General features: G+C 43.7%; 1 protein-coding gene across 1 annotated transcript; it reads left to right on the forward strand.

Annotated features, from left to right (window-relative positions):
* Window positions 1-4,923: 4,923 nt before the first annotated feature.
* LOC119400966 (macrophage receptor MARCO-like) lies at window positions 4,924-7,720 on the forward strand. Its single transcript, XM_037667844.2, has 2 exons — window positions 4,924-5,392; window positions 7,433-7,720. Exons 1-2 carry the CDS (start codon window positions 4,954-4,956, stop codon window positions 7,618-7,620), a joined length of 627 nt encoding a protein of 208 aa, XP_037523772.1. The 5' UTR covers window positions 4,924-4,953; the 3' UTR covers window positions 7,621-7,720.
* The last annotated feature ends 12,957 nt before the right edge of the window (window positions 7,721-20,677 follow it).

The raw sequence follows: 20,677 nt of genomic DNA on the forward strand, positions 1-20,677 counted from the left end.
TAACGTGGGCTGCATATTACACATGGCTTCAGTTGATAAGAGCGCTACCTAAGCTGTATTATATCCGACGTTTGCAAACATTTGCCTTTTTCCTGGTTTCCCCGACCTAGCACTTTGTAAAAGCCGTAAGCTACTTCGACCTCGTCGATGTGCTTTTCTCGCTTTTCAGGTTTAGTTAGATTCAGCTATAGCAGCATCCAAGTAGCAGACAAGATATTTTTCTTCATTTCAATCGCACTTCGCCGATCTTACTTTCACTGCGTATTAAAAAGTAATTATTTATCTCCAAAATACCGATGTTCTTACCAGCGTTGAAATTATGAGTAACTAGCAGACAATATAGGGAGAAAACTACCGACAAGAAGTCTAGTGAAGTCATGCGCGTGGCACGCAGCCAGGTTTAGCAAAGTTTATCAAAGTTCAACGAGGTTTAGCGAGCTTTAGCACCTCCTCCTTCCACGAGATACCACGTGGTTGTGACGGTGAAGGTGTCGGTAGTCCGCCTGCTAAAGGCGAAGCTTATTATTGGGCGAAGTTTTGCGCAGGAAATCAAGAATTGAAGACTGTTACAACGAAGTGGCATTGGGCCCCAAGCTACTTCCTTAGATTCAATATTCTTTATAACAGTAGCGATAAAGATCGACTCTAACAAATCGCGTTTTGGCTGGCGCAACTATAACCCTGTAAAGAAGGTAATGTCTCCTCGAGGGATTTAAGACTAATAGACCGGAACACGAGCAGGCGAAATTACAACGCTCAGAACAATGTTCAACACAGGCGTACATTCACAGAGATTTTTTTTATTTTAACCAATTTTTAAACGCGCAAGTTTATAATGTCAAAAATACCCCTTAAAAATGTGGTTGTGAATTGCCTTTCAGTATTTAGTTTGCGCTCTAAGCATCTATCAAGTTTGGAGCCCAGCCGAATTCAATATTCCTTCGTAACAGCATATATCGCGGCGGCTCTCGCAATTTCGATTTCGTTGTAAAGAGAATATTTGTCACTTAGAATGTTACATACGGGATCTTTATCGTCGAGAGGAAAGTTTAGCCGCTTCGCTCCGGACATGTACCCACAATGCCCTTAGCGCAATGCCCTATTGCTACTTAGAAAGCAGGCTCTAGCAATGTTCTGAGTTACAAAACGCTTCTTTTAACCGTTTTGCTGCCGTTTATGAGTATACTCGCCATGAGATTTTGTAACGAAATAACCGATGGCGACTTTACTCGTCATCAGCAAAAAATAGTCCCACACGGAACCAATTAAGAATATACTCGTCATACTTGTGTTCCTTCACGCTAGATGGCCACTCGCGTCCATGATGGGCTAAAATGAATTTATGTCGGGCCATTTGTGCCTCGGCTTTCATTTTATTGCTATTTTTCATTGCATTGCTATGCTATGCACACTTAAAGATGGCAAATAAAACTTCAAGAAAAAAATTACCTCAACGAGAGTCGAACCCACGACCTCTCGTCACGCGACAACAGATGCCGGGCATGCTATCCATTGCGCCACCGTCACACACTCTGGAGCCCTTACAAACGCGCATTTTATATGTCACTTTTTCTGCTCAGAGTGCTTTTGGTCGGCGGTGTGGTGTCGCCCTCTGGGAGCTGTAAAGTAATGCATCATGACCGTGACCTTAGTGATTAGCTCCTGGAAAGCTTCGTTGCTGCGCGTCCGTCCCATTCGGCGCGTTTCCTATAGAAGTGGAATTTTGTCAGTGCCTTAACACACCGCGAGGTGGCGACCTTAGCCCAAGCCTTGGCCTAGCTCATAGCATCGACCCATATTAAAAATAGCTCGGCAACGCGCGCCTGCCTCTGCAACACCGCGCTGCCCGCTTACGCTAACCTAGAGAGAAATCCCGGCTTGGCTAGAGGGGAGACGCGACGCGTGTTGCGTTTCCCTCTAGTACGGCCGTGATGTTGTTTGCTTTTTAACATGCTGTGGGATGGGGCCTCAGCCGACGCTTTTCTGGCTGTCCGACCGCTTTCTCTTATTAGGCTCTCACCGTTAATTCCTACTGCTACCACAAAGGTTTCTTTAATCGTTGATCATGAACGTTAGCCGCCGGGATGGAGGGTACCACTAAGCGTCAACTTGAGTGCACCGACGTTAAATGGTGCTATAGCTGCCAAACACCAATATACATCGAGCAAGCTCTTTTATATCAGTGTACAGTAAGCATTCAACTACTTCTACAAGGATGCGCTTTACTTTCCTCTTATAGGGATTCCTATGAAAGGTGGATCAACCATTTTTTAACAATAATGTGGGTACACATTTCTCTATAGACTCGGGCGCTCAGGTGCCCTCATCCCCCCTCCCCTATTCCCCGAACAAATTGTCCCAATGCACGAACAGTGCCCAGGGCTACCATCCCGAATGGATCGTCACTCGAAGCCCCGCGGAAAGCTTCTTCGCGCCGCTAACGCCTCCAACTTAGCGACCTACGTTATTAATACACTTATCATCGACCCTAGGTTACGTCACACGTTGCGCTAGATATTACCACGCGGGCTTCTCTTTTTATTGTGATGTAACTGGCCCGTTACTCGCGCAACCCCTGCCTTGCACAGGTTGTGCCGGTATGTCCGGTTGTGCCGGTATCTTCCCATCAGATTGCGCGCACATCGCAAATAGTTGTGTTTATTCTTAACTAACGCGGACCAACGATAACGCTGGAGCCTTCGATGAAACATGTGTAAATGCGGACCCGCCTTACCACTGATCAGATTACCAACGACCGACGTCCGTGCTTGCCGCGTTAGATGGACTGTGAGTGTTGCTTCTTTTACTAGGTTCAAGTTTACCTAATAAAGCGGTTCATCTTTACCGCCTACGTTTTGCTTTCTTCGCCATCGCAACCACGTGACAATATTCGTCATCGATGAAATCTTCTATGCCTTCATCGGTTCGGATTTCCTCCCCACTTGCAACCTTCACGTAAGCATTACTCATCGATGACACTATACTCGTATGTCGAACACTCACTTCGTAGAAAGTCGATTGCTACACGGCAATTCGCGCTCTCGTGCCGTCGTGTCCTTTACCAGGCGGTGCTGGCTAGTTTTCCCCCACCTCATAAAACGTTGGAGCTTGAACAATTCGTTTAACCACATGGCTACTCACCAAATCATTACACAGCGACACCAAGTTTCCTCCTGTCAATGCCGTTTGTTCAGCCATCGCTTATTGGAATTTTGAACGCATGATGCGACACGAAATTATTCGACCCTCATTCATTGCCGTCCCTCATCCAAGGGATTAAAAAACTCCGCCTTTGCACCTTGAGAAGATGGTTGACGAGCGAAGCAGACAAGAGTGGCCTGGTGTTTTTCACTTGATTTATCACGGAGCCACTCCACTCTGATAAACTGTATTATCAGCGAAGCCCTGCAACGAACGGCCCAGAGGTGAGACTGAATTTTGATGAAACGTATAGAAAGGCACAGCGTATTCATGAAAGGTCCAAAGAGGTACAGCTAGGTACATAATATTCCTTTTGAATGCAGTTTATTCTTCTGTAAAGTGTTCCATTTCAGGAGAGTGTGTCTTTTTTCCGCGACATTCATCTTCTCTGGCTTGCCGCACGCGCTTTCAGTTTCGTGCACTTACTTTTAAAAGCCATTTGAACAGTAGGCGTTTTTTTTGCCGCATTCACCGTTTTGCAACATTTCAGTGGACCAGAGGTGAGTAGGGTTTGCCCACATCTGTGGAGCATACGTTTCTGCGCGCGAAAAATTATTCGTCTTTAGTGGCGTACTGGTACTAGTCGGCGCTGACTAACACTCCTAGGTTTAAGTACAAATATATGCCCCATAAAGTTCAGGAGAAGATGACAGCCACCGTAGCACAGTGGTAGAGCATCGGACGCATAATTCGAAGGTCGCAGGTTCGGTCCCTGCCCGTGGCAAGTTATTTTTTCGTCCACGTTAATTTCGCCACGTTTACATTCTAATACTACAAATTACATCTCCTATAGATTCCTTGTCATTGTTGTCAGTAGGTTCTCAATTATAGATAAGAAATTTTTTTACAGCTGGCACATAGTTCTCAATTTTTATGTCGGTGGAAAGGAAAGGACCCTAAGATAATTTATTTCTCTCTAAAAAATCGCACGTTTTACCTGCACATGGAAGAAGGATTAACTGACAAAACAGAGACAGAACATTGCCGGCGAGAAACAAACTGAATATGTGCGCATCGCATAGCCAGATTTAGCAATCTGTTTAGCGCCGGTCTGCACTGTGCCAACGCTATTCTATATTCAACAAGTGAAGCTATCTATACACCACAAAAAGGGCCTATTCCAGGGCAATATTGCCTGCTTTGCTCATATTCCATTATTCTGCTATCCAGCCATAGTAGGGAGGCTCGAAATGGCCGTGCGCAAGGTGCATTGTTACAGAGAGCAATACAAATAGGTTAAACATATATGGAGCGCATTGCACGGACGTACTGCCTACGCGCAATACAATCTGATCAATTGTTTTACACGTAAAGCACTCTTGCTGTCACGAACCTTCTGCGAGCAGAATGCACCAGGCAAGTATAATGTAACTAGAATGACGTGTAAAATTGATTGCATGTAAGTAACACAGACATCACTGTTCCTACTCACCCTCTTTGACGAAGTTGGATAGTTATGTGCGAGTTTAGTATTTATTGCGCGCTACACAGATGACATTCGTTAACGATTTTAGTTCTATGCAGTAATATAGCAGGACCGTAAAACACATTCGCCTGTCGCCTTTTACGCACATTCAAGTAGGCAGAAAATATAGTTGCACGTCACCTTCAATGCAGAAATAGGAGCGTGAGGAGCGAGATCAATTTTAGAACAATGTGACAATGTTCCTGTTGATGTGCCACCGCCTCAAATGTGTATATAAGGGCGTCACGTTATTAGACAGAACCAGCAGCCTTTGACGATCATTAACGATGGTGAAGGTTTCGAGCTTCGGCATCATTCTCCTCGCGGCCGCATGTGCGGTTGTTTTGTCCATGGTACTCGACGAAAATACGTTTGGTGCGAAGGCCGAACCTGTTGCTTCCGTGGTAGATAGACCTAGACCTAGACCTCGACCTCGACCTAGACCGAAGCCGGCAGCTAATACTAGGTCACCTAAGAATATCAAGGCTACGTCTCCAAAATCTACCGCTCCCCCTTCATCACACGCATCGTCTGGATCTGCTGAAGATTCTGTAACTCCTGGAGCTGCAGGAGCCCCCGGAACTCCTGCATCTTCTGTACCACCTGTAGGTCCTGTAGCTCCTCTGTCTGCTGTAACTCCTGGAATGACTGGATTGCATCGAATGCCTGGAATGCATGGAATGCCTGGAATGTATGGAATGCCTGGAATGCCTGGATCGGTTGGAGGTTCGTATATGACTCCTAGTATAACGCATTTTTTGTTCATCATTCTAATAATAGCACGTTTTCCCAGCCATCAACAATACAGGGAGGGTCATAGAGACGCAGCTAGAGGCTAAAATCTTTCACGGATATATCCGAACAAGGCTATGTTCACAAGCGATTTGTAAAATTGCTGCCTCTCAAGTACACCTAGCTTGCTAAATGTTTTTTACCGGGAACTTCGCACAGAGTATCGCGGCTTCTTGATCGTAGAACATACCTTAAAAACTATCTACGTAAATTCATCCGTGAAGCAAATCTTTGTTGCTAACGACAATTTACGTTGATACTCTAACTACAAGCAACTAGCCCAAAAAATTTCGCGTACACAAGAAACATAACATACAAGGACTAGCTCTGCTACAATATTTTTTTTTCAGTTTACAGCCCTCCGAAATATGTAGACTGAAGCACATAGCCTGCCACGCCCATTTTTTTCTCGTGTGAAGGCGAGATACAACAAATGTTAACAAGTGAAAAACGCCATTGCGTTGTTCACTTGCTGACTTGGCAACGAACGAGTCAGTTTTATGACACACATATATTAAAATATGGGTGGCATAAAATAAATACTATGACTAATAAGTATCAACCTCCTGCCCTTTCGGCATTAGATATTCTGTGAGATGCCTGCGCCTGAGCGCCTGCCACGCGGATTTAGGAAAGGCAGTTGTTTTTACTTACATGTTTTCATGACAGGACGGGAGGGTAGCTGCTAAATACATACAAAATGCAAAGCTTACGACGAGCTTACGACATCTCTCAAATATGCGCACATACAATATTACGTCGACTAGTACAATAAAAAAACAAAAAAATAACGTAAGGTACCATATCCGTTTCCACGTCTTAGCATAATTGTATGTCGTAATTTAAATTTTCGTCTTCCATGTAGCAATAGCATATGAACGCATCTATTTTGAACGCTTATCTCAGCTAACGTTGAAAAAAATTGATGCCGAAATTTCTTGTATACGTCCTAGTTGCGTCGGGGTACGGTCCACTGCCTTCTCACTGCCAGGAATGAATCCTTCACAGGCAGCAAATGAATTACATTTCTTTCACGTGCTCTACGACGCACATGGTATAGGTACTCTCATACAATAATTCAACCTAAATCATCTATGATTTTCCAATGCTTTCATCATCTCCTGGATTTCTACAAGGAATCTACAAGGAACCATACTTGATAGTAAAAGTTTCGTGTGTCTTGGGTGTGTTGACTGCGTTGTTGTTAAGAATAGACGTTTATCATCCACTCGTCCGAATAATTACTCGGATAGACCTAAATTGTTTAGACAAATACATGAAAAATGTGGTGAGTTATTCATAACCAAAACAACTGAAAAAGATTTGGACACATAATTGACATATATTAGCGCATCCTTACATCTGTTTCTACAAATCTATTACTTCTTATGGGCTATTAGTACGCTAAGCGCTCCTCCATTATTGTTATCATAGTTCGCTTTGCTTATTTTCAGTGCACATGCATATGAAGCGAAGTTTTATAAGTCCTAATAGTCATATTTCTTTTTTCAAACGCCCTTTAACTATTGAATGTCAGTATTAAGCGCTTACAATTTTAAATGTTTTAAAATGGAGCTCTTAAGATGTTTCACAATTTGTTTTACAACGTGAATACTTCGAAGAATTCTAACGCAATAAACATTGAATATGGCTCGCATTTGTTGGACATTATACGGTATGAGCATTATAATGTGAGTGAGGACTTTGGCGATATATATGGTAGTTGATATGCAAGTAAACAAGAAGCATTGAAATGTACCCGGTGTTGTAAAATGCTCCTTTGATTTTTGCCTATTGTTCGTAAGTGAAAACAAAAAAAAATGACTGTTCATAACTTTGACTGGGTAGCGCATAAAACACGGACACAAAATATAGAGACTATCTTTTGCATCCATGTTTTGTGCGCTACCCAGTCGAAGTTCGTTACCAACCTGCACAACTTGCCGCACTTATCCACGACTTTTCAATGAACAGGTTCCGCAGCTCCTGTCTTGCAAAGTTTGGGCACCGCCATTGGTACTATTCAAACGGCTGCTAGCCTCACCGGCCCTCAGTATCAACGTCAGTATCCTGATTATTCTCAAAATAACCAAGTGGCACAGCCAGAAGTACAACAAGAGGCACAGCTACCGGTGCAGCAAGAGCTGCCGCAACAGGCATAGCAAGACGGAGGCGCAGTCGGCGAAGCATCACCATAGGGAGCTCGCCGTATTAGTGTGGTACGAAAATGAAAAAGAAACGCGGAATAAAAACTCCATGCCTTCTCTAAGATGAATGTGCTTTGTCCTTGCTCAAAACATCGTGTTTCGCCGCAAGGGCGAAGCAGTGAATGCGATAGCAACTAAATAAAATGTCACGCGAAGAACGACAAGCAGCTCGAAACGCGCAGCACGCTGGTGAAGCACAAAGTACGCATGAAAGAACACACAGGACGAGCGAGAGCTGACAACACTTAAAAGCGCGCTGCTCAAACACAAAGTAAAGTGGGGGATTGGGCTAGTTGGTATTCCATTATTAAACTGCTCAGCGGAAAAATTTTACATGGTACACGTGCGCTTGTCCTCGTCGTTTGTATGTGTACCGTGTAAAATTTTTGCGCTGAGCAGTTTAATAATCAAACACAAAGAAGGACGCACGAAAACAGCGCACAGGTATACACAGGTCGAGCGCAGACGAACACCTGTCAAATTCTTCAATGTGCTTGAGCAGCGCGCTTTCAACAGCGCGTTTTTTTAAACGCGGCCGCTACAGCGAATGAAGTGACCTCCATGCGTTCTATTACCTCAAAGCAAACATTGCGGTGAAAGTGCAAGACGAACAGGCCACCCCCAACACGAGATAATTGCATCGACGTTTCGGTGAGAGCCTTATCTTTCTCAAGACGAGGTCAGGCTCTGACCGAAACGTCGACGTAATAAATGAAGTTTCCTTGAAGTGCCACCTCTCATACTTATATATATATATATATATATATATATATATATATATATATATATATATATATATATATATATATATATATATATATATATATATATATATATATATATGTGTGTGTGTGTGTGTGTGGACATGACGGCGACGGCAACAACTAGCCGAGTGTGTCCAAGTAATTGCTATCGCAAAGTAATATATAAATAAATGTCTAGCTTACGTCGTTACCAAGCTGGGAAAGGCTTGCTGTCGTAACTGGTGCCAACGGAGCAAGACATATTTGCATGAAGCTGCCTAGTTTTGGGTCACTGCGGACAATGTTTCTGCGAACAATTGTTCGCTTTTTGCAAAGACGAAAGCCTTATATATCTGATGAGCCACGAAGGTTTTGAGATTTCGCGAGACCTGACGATACATACCGAGACCGGCGTCGGCGTCAACACGAATGATGCAAAAAAGGAAAGAATAAAAGTCAGTCAAAAGTACGCAATACTCAAATGGTTGAGGGCAGTCGGCATACCAAAAATCCCATGACTTCTGTGTAACATTAAACAATCAATAGCGTCACATATCTTCAGAATTTGTGATGCCATCGTGTCGTCTTTATTGAGGCACATCATGACGAAGCCTGAAGACGTTATCGCATGAAATCGTCACTTGGCCGAACCGGGGCGGATTATGAATGTTGTGCAAAACTACGTGAGGTGCAGAAATTGCCTCAGATCCCGGAGGAAATGCAAAATCACGTTAGGAGTAGCAGGCTTTCATGGGGGAATGAAAAAAAAACAAGAAAAGGAAGACAGCTTTCGCCTTCGAGCCGTCTAATACCACACGGTGCACTGCTGATCGCGATTAAGCCCGACTAGGTTCAAATCCGAACAGTGATTATCGTTCTTCTGCAGCTCGCGTAAATGAGCCAATCAGGATCGAGAAGTTTGATCCGGATCAGGTCCGATCCCAATCAAAGGTTGCAGTGTGACACAGGTATTAGGAAAGTGCGTAAAGGACCATGTGACAGTTTTTCTGGTGCACGCGTTGAGACACATGTAGTGAGGGCTATCATAATACAACACGCGTTTGTTTTTTGATGTGATCGGCCGTCACCCTTATATACCAGGAGGACGCTTGAGGTTCGACTTCAAGAGTGAAACGCGTTAGCGTGATCGGGCCCCTTTCGCGTCGTCTTCACAATTGCCACCCTCGCTTCGGTCCTCGCTGAATGCCTTAACCGTGCCGCAAGAAAACGAACGTCTGTGCGCATAACATTGACCGTTTCAAACTATCCTAGAAGGGCTATTGCAAGTACAGTTGTGAAGGGCCCACTACGTCACAATTCTTCCTTTTCCAAATCAGCGAAGGGCCCTCTGCGCGTCCGTAAGCCAACACACGAGCCTACGCAGTTGCTCTTTTTGTTGACGCCCTTGCTGATGAAGATGGTTAAGTATGTCTCAGCGCTTTGCAGTAGGAGGGCCTTTAAAACACCCACTCTTTGCACAACTCATATGTATTGACGCCTGGCACTATTCTACGCTTCTGCCACGCAATATTACATGTGTTAAAAAGACTCCTTCCAATATATGACATCCATATAGTGTTTTCTTTCGAAGCAGTTACAAGGTAGGGTGTGGCTGCGTGGTAGAACGCATGCAGAAGGCCTGGGTTGACTCTCTCTTGAGCCGAATATTTTATTATTTATTCTATTTGCATCTTTCTCGATTTTTCACTCACGGACAGCGCTGATTTTCTGCTCACAACTGACAAAGCCGGCACCGACACCGACGGTGGAATTTCTGCGAAACGAGCTCTTCAACGCTACAGCGTTAAAGCCATTAGCACCGCTCGGCGGAGGCGGCACTGCAATGTTGGAGAAATTTCGCGAATGTTTAAGACTGTTCTGTTAAGATTGCGCGGAGGGCGCGAGTAGTGTCTATTCTAGAGCTAACGAGAGCACTAACGATAACACCTTAAGGGTCTATCAGGCTTATATAAACGCCGGTGCGTTTCACGGCCGACAAGATTACCAACTACCGACGATTGTGCTCGGCGCTGCCAGTGTACAGCGAGTGTTTCTTCTACCAAGAGTTACTTCTTTTTTTTTTTTTGTGCCGGTTCGGCCAATAAAGGGTTCCAGTTTTTCCAGTTTGAGTTTTCTGTGCTTCGCCGTCACTACCACGTGACACTACAATACTTCATTGTTGTTGTCCCTGTATATCAAAGTTTTGTAACAATAGTTTATATGTCTGCAAAGATTCTCAGGCGATAGTAAGAGTCTCATCTTTATCCGTCTATTGTGAGAGTTTTCCGAGTTGTATCGATTTAACGTTAGTGATCAGCTCGTCCATAGAGCTGCACCCCAAGATGAACTTTCAGTGTAATCTGTACGGAATATTAAATAATGAGATTTAACGTCTCAAAACCACGATATGGTTATGAGAGACGCCGTAGCGGAGGGCTCTGGATATTTCGACCCCCTGGGGTTCTTTAACATGCACGTAAATACACGGCCTCGAGAATTTTCGCCTCCATCGAAAATGCGGCCGCCGCGGCCGGGATTCGATCCCGTGACCTGCGGGTCAGCAGTTGACCACCATAACTACTAGGCCAGCGTGGCGGGTTGGCCTTTACAAACGTGTACAACTGGTGAGTGAAGAACAGAAAAAACCTTCAAAGTGCTGGGCTTGCTTGTGCACTGAATATTTAACGTCAGGTAAATAATCCTGACACCAATGCGCGCTTGTTGTGCCTCTCAGGGCTATTAATAAAGTGTGACCAACGAATATTTTTATATTTGCTATGCTTCTCCTATAACAAAAGTCCCAATCTTCACCTTGGCTAACACTAATATATTATGCTGCTATTTTTAATACTTTTAGCTATAATGAAGTTTTCTTTTCCAGTAATCACTCTTCCCCTTTCTATCGGTTATTAACCTCATAAATGTTAGTGTGTTTAAAGCGATCACCATTTTTAGACGCTTTTAAAATTATATATCGCCATTGATGAAGTTACATATAGATTTATACATCAAAAACAAGTATTCAAATCTAAATCAAAGCAATACGAGCTGGGCGCTAAATTTATTGGTCATCGTTTATTCTGCAAAACGATGTAGGTGATTTGACTTTGGCTATCTCGATGCCAGCTGGCATACAATTGAGCACGAAAAAAAAACACGGTGCCGAGTATTCTGCAGCGCTTTTTTTCCTATTTCTTCCCTACGTTTTTTGAAAGTTTTCGAATGAAAAGGTTCAGGAATTTATGCTTTTCAGTGTTTGGGCAAGCCATTCGTACCGTTTCTGCCACTGCTAGCCAAAGTGGTACTTGCTATCCTGACTGTACTAACTTTCCTCAAGAGGAACAAGGAGAAGCCGGCAAGGCCAATCATGCATGACGAAGAAATACCTCGCCTAAACTTCAGCCTCCGAAGATAAAAAAATGCGGAATAAAAAGTCGCCGCATTCTTTATCATACATATACTTCGTCGTTGCTCAAATACGTTAACGCCTAGTTTATGTCGTTACCAAAGTTGCAAAGATTTGCTCTCGTAAAACAACCCTAGGGTATAAAAGCTGAAATCGCATATGGGTTGCTTGTTTTCTCTTGCTGAGGAAGCATTGTTTCAGCAGGCACTTGTCTTTTTTACAGAAGTTTAACCTGATATAATCTTTTTCATCTTTGCAATTTTGAGAGACCCCAGCAAGAATCCTTGGACATATTCTTCAAAGTTTACCGATGAGTAGTAAATGTGGCTGTCGATATGTGGGTCACAAATTATTGCAACATGTAATCCCGAAGTTTTTCCAAAGTACCACCCAAAGTTTGCGTTGGCCTTGGCCTTGTCGGCCTAATTGCGCAGCAAGCAGACGCGCACCAGCAGAAAATTCTTCAGGCTGTGTGCTACGTGCTATACACTTTTTAGGAGCGAAGCTCCTTAGGCCCGCACTCCTCCGCGCCGTCATGGTGCGGAGGAGTGCTCCCGTCTTTTTAAGCATCGCTTCAGGTGTCAGAGGCCGGTGATCTAAGAGGAAATGCTTAGGCCTTGAGCGGTTTGGTTCTAGCGCACCAGAAATTTGAGGTTAAAAGAAATAAGCTCTCTGCACAACTGGTTATAATGGTCGTCTTCACTTTCACCGCCTTTAACGCGCATTGTGAAATGACAACCTTCATTCCAGCGCACTACGGGCGCTTTGTCGAAGGTAGTAGCAGACGGTCTCCCCACCCGGCGCCGGCGCAAAAAGTCAATAAAACGCAGCGCGCGCCAAACGCCGCTCGCGGCGTTCCGACGCCGCCGTCGAAGGTCCCCGCCGCATCGGCGCTTGCACCCCTCTCCCACCTGTCTCTCTCTCTCCTGCGCTGCGTGCGCCGCACTCACTCGCTCAGTTGTTCCCGCTACCGAGCACAGCAGACACTCTCCCCACCCGCTTCCCACCCTACCGCCTTCATGAAAGCCAGTAGCGAGATCAGGCGCATAGTCGTTTGCGTCCCATTTCTAAGGAGCTTCGTTCATCGGTTGTATTCGTACACGGAACAACTGCTGTTTTTTCATAGAAGGCGCCCTTGGCGCCGCCATATTCCTCTCTGGGGCTGTGGTAAATAGGCGCGATCCACCAGAAACGCACTGCCGAGGCAGTGACGTCAGCCTTTTTAAACCAGTGGCACAGTCCAGAAAGGACTAGTTTTTCCTCTACAGTCAAAGGGTCTATAGGTACCGCAGCTGTCCAGCGAGTTCCGCCACGTCCCGACGCCGCACACGTGTGTACCGTAGTGCCGGGTATAGAGAAAGAAAACAAACGAGAAAATCCCTAAGGCTATTAAGCACGGCAATACATATTTTGGTTGGCGAATCCACATGCCCGAGCATCGAGGTCCTCCGATTGCATAGGGGTTTGAGGCTATGAATGATGCTTATGTCTGCATCGCGTAAGTGAGCTTGTAGCAGGCCCAAGGGAGGGAGTCATTCAAGATAGATCAGAGAGTTAAAAAGTTTTACTTCTACATAATTCACCGACAGCTAGATCACTTTACAACAAATACTTGCACTTGACCTGCAACAGAAGGCCCGAATACAGGAAATTTACCGAAAGAACAATCACTATCGTCAATATTAGGTGCGACAAATGCGGCTCTAATGCAGGAGACACGAATGTCACCAACGAAGAAACGTGCCACACCAACCAATGTGGAATGTTACATTTTCAATCTTCACTTCACGCATACTATATCTGATAAGAAAAGCTCTTGTGGCATAAATGACAACTGCAGCTAGCCAAATGCGTTAAAATAAAAGCTGCCTACGCAGAACAGCATTATTGTTCCGGGTTATTTCACGCGCACAATCTCGATAAATCATGCTGTTGCTCACGATTACATGGCTTATGTTCCACGGCCGAGAATATTGTAACAGGGTATTGTGTCGGGCTAGTAAATGCCCTTCGTACGACGGAAGCGTCGCAAGGTTAAAATTACAGGAATACAATTGAGAACAGAGCACTAAGAATGTGATGCCTTCTAACAGCTCAAGAGAGAAGGCGTGATGAATGGGGCACTGCTGCGCTCTTGTATGCTTGCAATTTAGGGCGTCCACTTGGTTACACTTTTCTTTAAATTCATAAATTTAGACAATATGTTGCCCCTTTACTTAGCAATACGTTTTGTTAGGCTAGTTGGTTCATGACTTCCGAAGCAAAAAATTCCTGTCCGTGTGTTGCTGTGCGCTACAATTTTTTCCTTCAGATGCCCCTTTACATACGCATCGAATGGGAACGGAAAATGTATTCTGGGAAACTCAAAATGCAAAGTAGATGAATTTGAGTATACAATCAATTATTAAGGTGAAAGCCTGGTATGTCTCGTCTGAACGTGACATTGAGCATGCGTGCATTGAGGCGCGAGAACTTCGGCATTACGGCGTTCACGTGCATACAAAATTATTAAAAAGCGGCGTTCGCGTAGGTCTAACTTGCACGGTAATGTAACCCACTCCGGATGTCTTCCACCTTCGAGTCGTTTTAGGCGAATGCATAGCGGCGCTCGCGTGATATAAACAGCACAGTAAAACAACTATACAGGATAACTTTCGCTTCTGAATCGTAAGCGAATGCCAAAATGACCATGTGACATTTTATGAACAACACAGTTCAACGACAGAGAACTGTTTGATCTTATTAGTGATCCAGCAAGTTAATATTTCGAATTCAGTAGACAAGAGTTTGCAAGAGGATTATGGTCACCCTATCTTCCAGAACGCAATTGCACCTAGTTCACTTTTCAACGTCAAGTGTATGTGCTCGAAACAATAAACCTAATCTCTAATGCAGGGAACTTGTCCAAAAAGCAGCGCCATCCACTATATTAATTGCTACTAAAGTCGATCTATATCAGCTCAAAAAAGGGGTATTAATGCACCGCAACAGCCAATATCAAATACCATCATTTCCAATCTCACTTGACTTCATGAACAACATAATTGATTAGAAAATACGTTGAGATATGAAGGGAGAAAAACGCGATTAGACAACGGATGGTGAAAAGCACATATGCAATACTGTATTTTGATTCTGGGTATTTCAAGTACGCTGCTTCAATAAATCATACAGTTGCTCACAATGGCCGCGACTGAAGGAACGTAGTCGTGACTGCCGGAATAGAAGACAGGAATATTGACAATATGAGTCCTTGCCGTATTCTAATATAGCTGTGAAGACACAGTTGAATTTTAGTGTAATTATCAGTTTGATTGAATATGTGCTGCTGCTTTAACTCTTTGTCAAACGAAGCTCAGATATAGCACCACGATAATGCGGTGCACAAAAATTCCTCAGTGCACACGTGATGCCCTTTGTTAAGCAGACATATCGAAACCGTTACTGGAATATGGTGGGTGCTTGGGCTGGTTGTTAATATATAAATGACAAGGAGAACATCTTTCAGTGCGTACCACATTTGAAGAAAAACATGGACAAAAAGCATCTTGTTTTTTTCTTGTTTACAGACGTTCTTGACACTGAGAAAGTTTTCCTTGTCTGATACGCTATACGCAATCGGGAAGGGGAAATAAACAAACAGGCTTATAATTTGTCATCGTGCATGATTTTTGTAATGTTGTACATGTCTATCTTCTGTAAATTCTTTATTTTCTAGACTAGTCATTCCTGACGTTCAAAAAACACTAATTTAGAAGTCCTCGCACATGAGTCCTTGTGTTACGCATGTAGTAATCACCATGATGGTGCAATCATTCTCAAAATTCACCTTTGTGTTTCATTTTTCTGAGTGTATTTCTGTATTCATTTATGTGATGCCATGCCACATATTGTCCAGCCTGTTATGTGCCATTTAGTTTCAGCGTCACGGTAACCCGAAAAGCATATATAGGGTCGCAACTAAACAATTAAAATGCCTATAAAGAAAAAATTAAAAGTAATTTTGTGTGTTATACCAACCTGCAAAGAACGTTAATAATGTGCCGTGTTACTGTTACTTTCTAGTATATCCTGGACTTTTACTGGTTCCTATAACTTGCATCACTAAAGTAAAATATTAAGGATACAATAATGAGCCCCTTATCTTTATTTTCGTATACCCATAGAACTACATAATGTAATAACTATATATATTATGATCACTAATAATAAAAAGGAGGTGGCAGCAGATTTGTATTTTTACAAAATGGTCAACTGGACAGCACCAACTTCACTTTACGACGCATAAGCATTACTACAGACGCCATAAAAGGAAATTTCTGCATTAGAAAGCGACAAAAACAACAAAAGCGGCATTGTCATTGAGGTTAAAGCTGAGTTACAACATCAGCGATAAATGTCTCTGACGACCTCGTACGTCCATGATTGATGAGAAAATGTCGTGCAATAAGAATAATAACAGCGATAGCAATATAAAGTCAAAGTATGCATGATTTTGTTCGGCTACGGTTTATTTCAAGGGCAATGCTTAAATAAATCATGGAATTGCTCAGATATGGCAGCTAAAGTTAAAACGGAGCAGCGAAAAGATGTAGCAGATGAGGACAACAATATTCGCTGTATGAGTCACGGCGGTATTCCAATAAAGAAAATATGGGGAAGTTGATTTTGATCTTAACTGGTACGTCACTTGAATATGCGTTGCTAATTTAACCGAGCAACACGTTCCCAGAAATATTGCTAAAAAATACCATACGGTGTGCGTCATTGCGATTACTCAGCAGATACATCACGATCATTGTTGAAAAAGGCGGAGCTTTGGGGAATTGGAGAAGGGGAGGATTTGTCAGATCAATTAGCGAGAGCTAAAACAGGGTATTACTATCTGACTTGGTGTCCCTTATACGCTTCCATTATGCTGTTTTGTTTCACCGTATTTGATCTGCTATGTTGTCTTGGTAATTGACATTTTCGCCGAATTTTGTATTTGTAATCATGGTATATTTAGCCTTGCTCTGGTGCAGCAATTGCAGAGATGCGATCAATTTTTGAGTAAGTGATCCAAAAATCGAAATATGGCAATGACTTCCAGCCGCTCTTTATGGGGATTTTTGGTGGTATTGACGGGTGCTACGAGACAGCCTTCAGCATATGAAGTAGAGTTCTACCATCTCGAATTGACTCACGCTTTAATAAAATATGGGCGTATGCGAAAAAAGACGCCAGGCCTGCGCTGAAACCGCAGCACAGACACAGCGAAAGCTGGAAGAGCGGCGTTTCTAGAGCCCATTGTAAGCTCTCTTGGGGCTACAATACAAGTACACTAGAAAGGTACCCACTACGCCATAAATCACAATTTTTGTGAAGTTGGGAAGCACCTACTAAGCCATTATTTGTCATTCTGCGGAGAAGCGAGGCACCAGCTACACATCTGTTAGGCATTATGTGCACTTTGTTGACGCGACGACTGATGACGATGAAGAATTATGGCTCAGCCCTTTGTAATGGGTTGGAAGCATTAAACAGCCCACCAGTTATGTAATTTGCATTGGGTGACGCCCGGTCGCTGTTTCCCTCTCCCGTCATGCTGTATAACATACGTTGACGTGGGAGAGAGACGGGGGGGGGGGCGAAGAACTTTACTGAGACCCCGAGGAAATGGATCATGCGCTTATGGGCTTCCTTGGCAACCTATACAAGTGCACTTGCGAGGAACCCACTACGCTATAAATCATTGTAATTTTACTGAGACACCGAGAAATGGATCATGCGCTTATGGGCTTCCTTGGCAACCAATACAAGTGCATTTGCGAGGAACCCACTACGCTCTAAATCATTGTAATTTTACTGAGACCCCGAGGAAATGGATCATGCGCTTATGGGCTTCCTTGGCAACCAATACAAGTGCACTTGCGAGGAACCCACTACGCTATAAATTATTGTAATTTTTGAGAAGTAGGCAGGAGGCACTGTGCCATTTTTCGTCATTCTACGGAGAGCCGCGGTACCTGCTAAACGCATGTAAGGCATTATGTTGATATGTTGATGTAAGGCTTTGTTGATGCTGTGCCTGATGACGACGAAGAATTATGGCAGAGCCCTGTAATGGGTTGGAAGCAAGGAGGTTTAAACCTCCTTGGTTGGAAGCATTCAACAACATACTCGTTGCGAAATTCGCATTGTGTGATGCCTGGTTACAGAATTCGCGTTGTGCGACGCTTGGTGCTTATTTTACTCTTCTACCACGCTATATTGCATATGATAATGCGGTTCCTTCCCGACATGAAGCCTGTATAGGACCTTTTTGCAAAGCAGTTTCAAGCACCGGCATGGCTCAGAGGTTGAATACTGGGCTCCCACGCAGAGGGCCCAGGTTCGAACCTCGTTCCATCCTGGAATTTTTTTCTTATTTCGTTTTTTTTCTTATTTCGAGCGATACTGGTTACGGACACCGGCGGCGGTGGCGGCGGCGGCGGACAACTACGGCGCCAAAAACGGCCGGTGAAATGATTTCATAACAGCTTTCGCTGTAAAAAACGCACAGCGAGAGATATTTATTTCTTGAAAGGCTGAGAAGTCGGCCTGAGCTATAGCTTGTTCTGGCATGTACTGTCCACTCGGGAAGGGAAAGAGCAAGTGACGGCGATAAGTTCTCAAGGCGCCTATACAAGGAGTTTCCAGAAATGTGTCCATCAATCCCCAAAAATAAGAGTAATGCAATACTTGCTCGCTACCTTCAGAATTACTCTTTCTGTAGCACCAAACACGTTCAGATGACTAGAGATATTTATTACGGTAGCAATTAACGAAGTTAAATTAATTAACTCTTTTCTTATTCCAGACAGGCGGTCTGGTCATACAGGAGCATTGTACTCCGTCTTGCGATTTGCACACTGCCCGTTTGAGATTTCCGAAAAGCGGTCTCTGGTAATTATGACGGAATAATGAAATTCAAGCAACTTTCATGTCCATCGTTCTAGCAACGATCAATTTACTTCGCTTCGAAGCTGTTTGGGCTGTTCTTGAGACTATAGAGTGCATGCCAAATATGCGTTAACGAATGCCTAAGAAATGACATCATTGCAATTGTTGTCGTAAACAGTGACGTCATTTGGGTCGTCTGCAGTTGCGTTCATCTACGCTTCGGTTTTGGTTTAGCCAGTGAAGTCATGATAACGTCATTGGGAGATGTCATCACGTTAGGATGAGCGCCTGCGTAACTCGTGTTTACGCCGGCGCCGAGAGACGCCCACGCCGACAGTCCATTTTCGCGTTCGATAAGGCATCTAATGCTTTCACCTTCGTAATATCTCCTCACGTTTGCATTCCTACATGCGGGAATCGGACATTTATCCAAATGCTTATCAGAGCAAAGGTTCAGCTGCTACAGGCGACAACGGCGGGCATGCGTTCATATCTAGTAAGACTGATCTGGGCGAGTTGGTGCATAGCAATGGGAAGGCACAGCGCAACTCACACGATGGACAACAACATGCAGCACTCGTGTATGTTGCGTGTTCTTGTCCATTGTCTCAGTTGCGCTGTGCCTTCCCTTTCATATCCAGGCAACACTATAATGTGGCAACGTTAAATGACAAGTCTCCTCGATAACAACTCGGATTTACATATCAGAAACGGCTGATCGCCTACAAGCTCACGATCGAGAGAGCATAAGTTATTGTAAAACAGCGCATACATATGTGCGCGAGGCCGGTGCATCTTTGAGGACCGCACTTATGTACACTCGCTGTCGCCAAGCCATTCGCGTACGACGCCGGTGCTGCCACCGAAATCTGTAACTCATAAAAAGATTTTTTATGCATTCATCGATCTTAACGTGTCGCATTTTAGTTTCGACAGCCGCCTTCGTCAGATCACGCTAGGATCAGAGTTCTATATGCTGAAATGTACTGAGCAATACTTCTTCCATCTTGGTGCTATGGTGAAGCAGTGCGGCTTAGTTAGTTTTAAAAGATTTGAATTATTTATGTCACAAGAAATGTTATGCATCCATCAAAAACGCACGGCCTTGCTCGGGCAAGGGCTCCGGAATGTTTTACTTGCTTCCAACGTTAAATAAATTAGATGTAAGCCGCGTGAAAGCCCCACTACCAACTCAGCCTCAACGGTGACTTTACACCACTATAAGTGAATTTCCCTTGTAGCGAACATCCTCAATCGTGCGCATTATTGATTTTAGTTTTTTACATTATAAGTAGCTTATGTACGTAACACAATATCTGGCACTTTATAGAGATAAAACTAAGGAACAAACGTGCTACCGCCTCATCTTGAGCTAAGCATGTATAATACATATTTTAAACATAACATTTACAGAGTTATAAATAAAAAGTCCGCAATGACTAAGCACACTAGCGGCATGTAACACATAAATCACAGAATAATTAACACGTTGAGCACTGCTGTAAGCATGGATCTTACGTAAGTACGCATGCAAAACAAGTAATTCGCCACACTAGGATGGAATAACTTTCCATCTATTCCAGCTAAGTAATCGATTACTTCTAAAGAAGGCAAATGTCAACCTGCCACGTTCGCTCTTCTCACAAAGTTTCATAGCAATACAGGGGAGCACCATATTAGTGAACATTCACAGTTATGCTTATAATAACCTTTCTGCTTAACACTCATGTAGCACAACAGAGCAGCCCAATTTCTTGTATGCTACATCGACAGCATAAAAGAACAAATTTTGCCACATAACTTCAGCGCAGATATGGAGTCGAGAAAAGCAACGTATATACTATGACGAAAGAACTTTACGTCATTCCTGGGCGTGTTCAATTGGCTCGAGTGTGTATAAAAGAGTACCTTGCTGTAGCCGGAATATTGAGCGTCTCGG

This window comes from Rhipicephalus sanguineus, chromosome 7 (genome assembly GCF_013339695.2).
Source record: "Rhipicephalus sanguineus isolate Rsan-2018 chromosome 7, BIME_Rsan_1.4, whole genome shotgun sequence".
Classification (NCBI taxonomy): Eukaryota; Metazoa; Arthropoda; class Arachnida; order Ixodida; family Ixodidae; genus Rhipicephalus; species Rhipicephalus sanguineus.

Bases quoted from the DNA above. Each gene is read 5' to 3' on its own strand.
- LOC119400966 (XM_037667844.2), top strand. From the start codon at position 4,954: ATGGTGAAGGTTTCGAGCTTCGGCATCATTCTCCTCGCGGCCGCATGT. The intron at 5,393-7,432 runs GTTCGTATATGA...TTCAATGAACAG, and splicing joins AATGCCTGGATCGGTTGGAG to GTTCCGCAGCTCCTGTCTTG.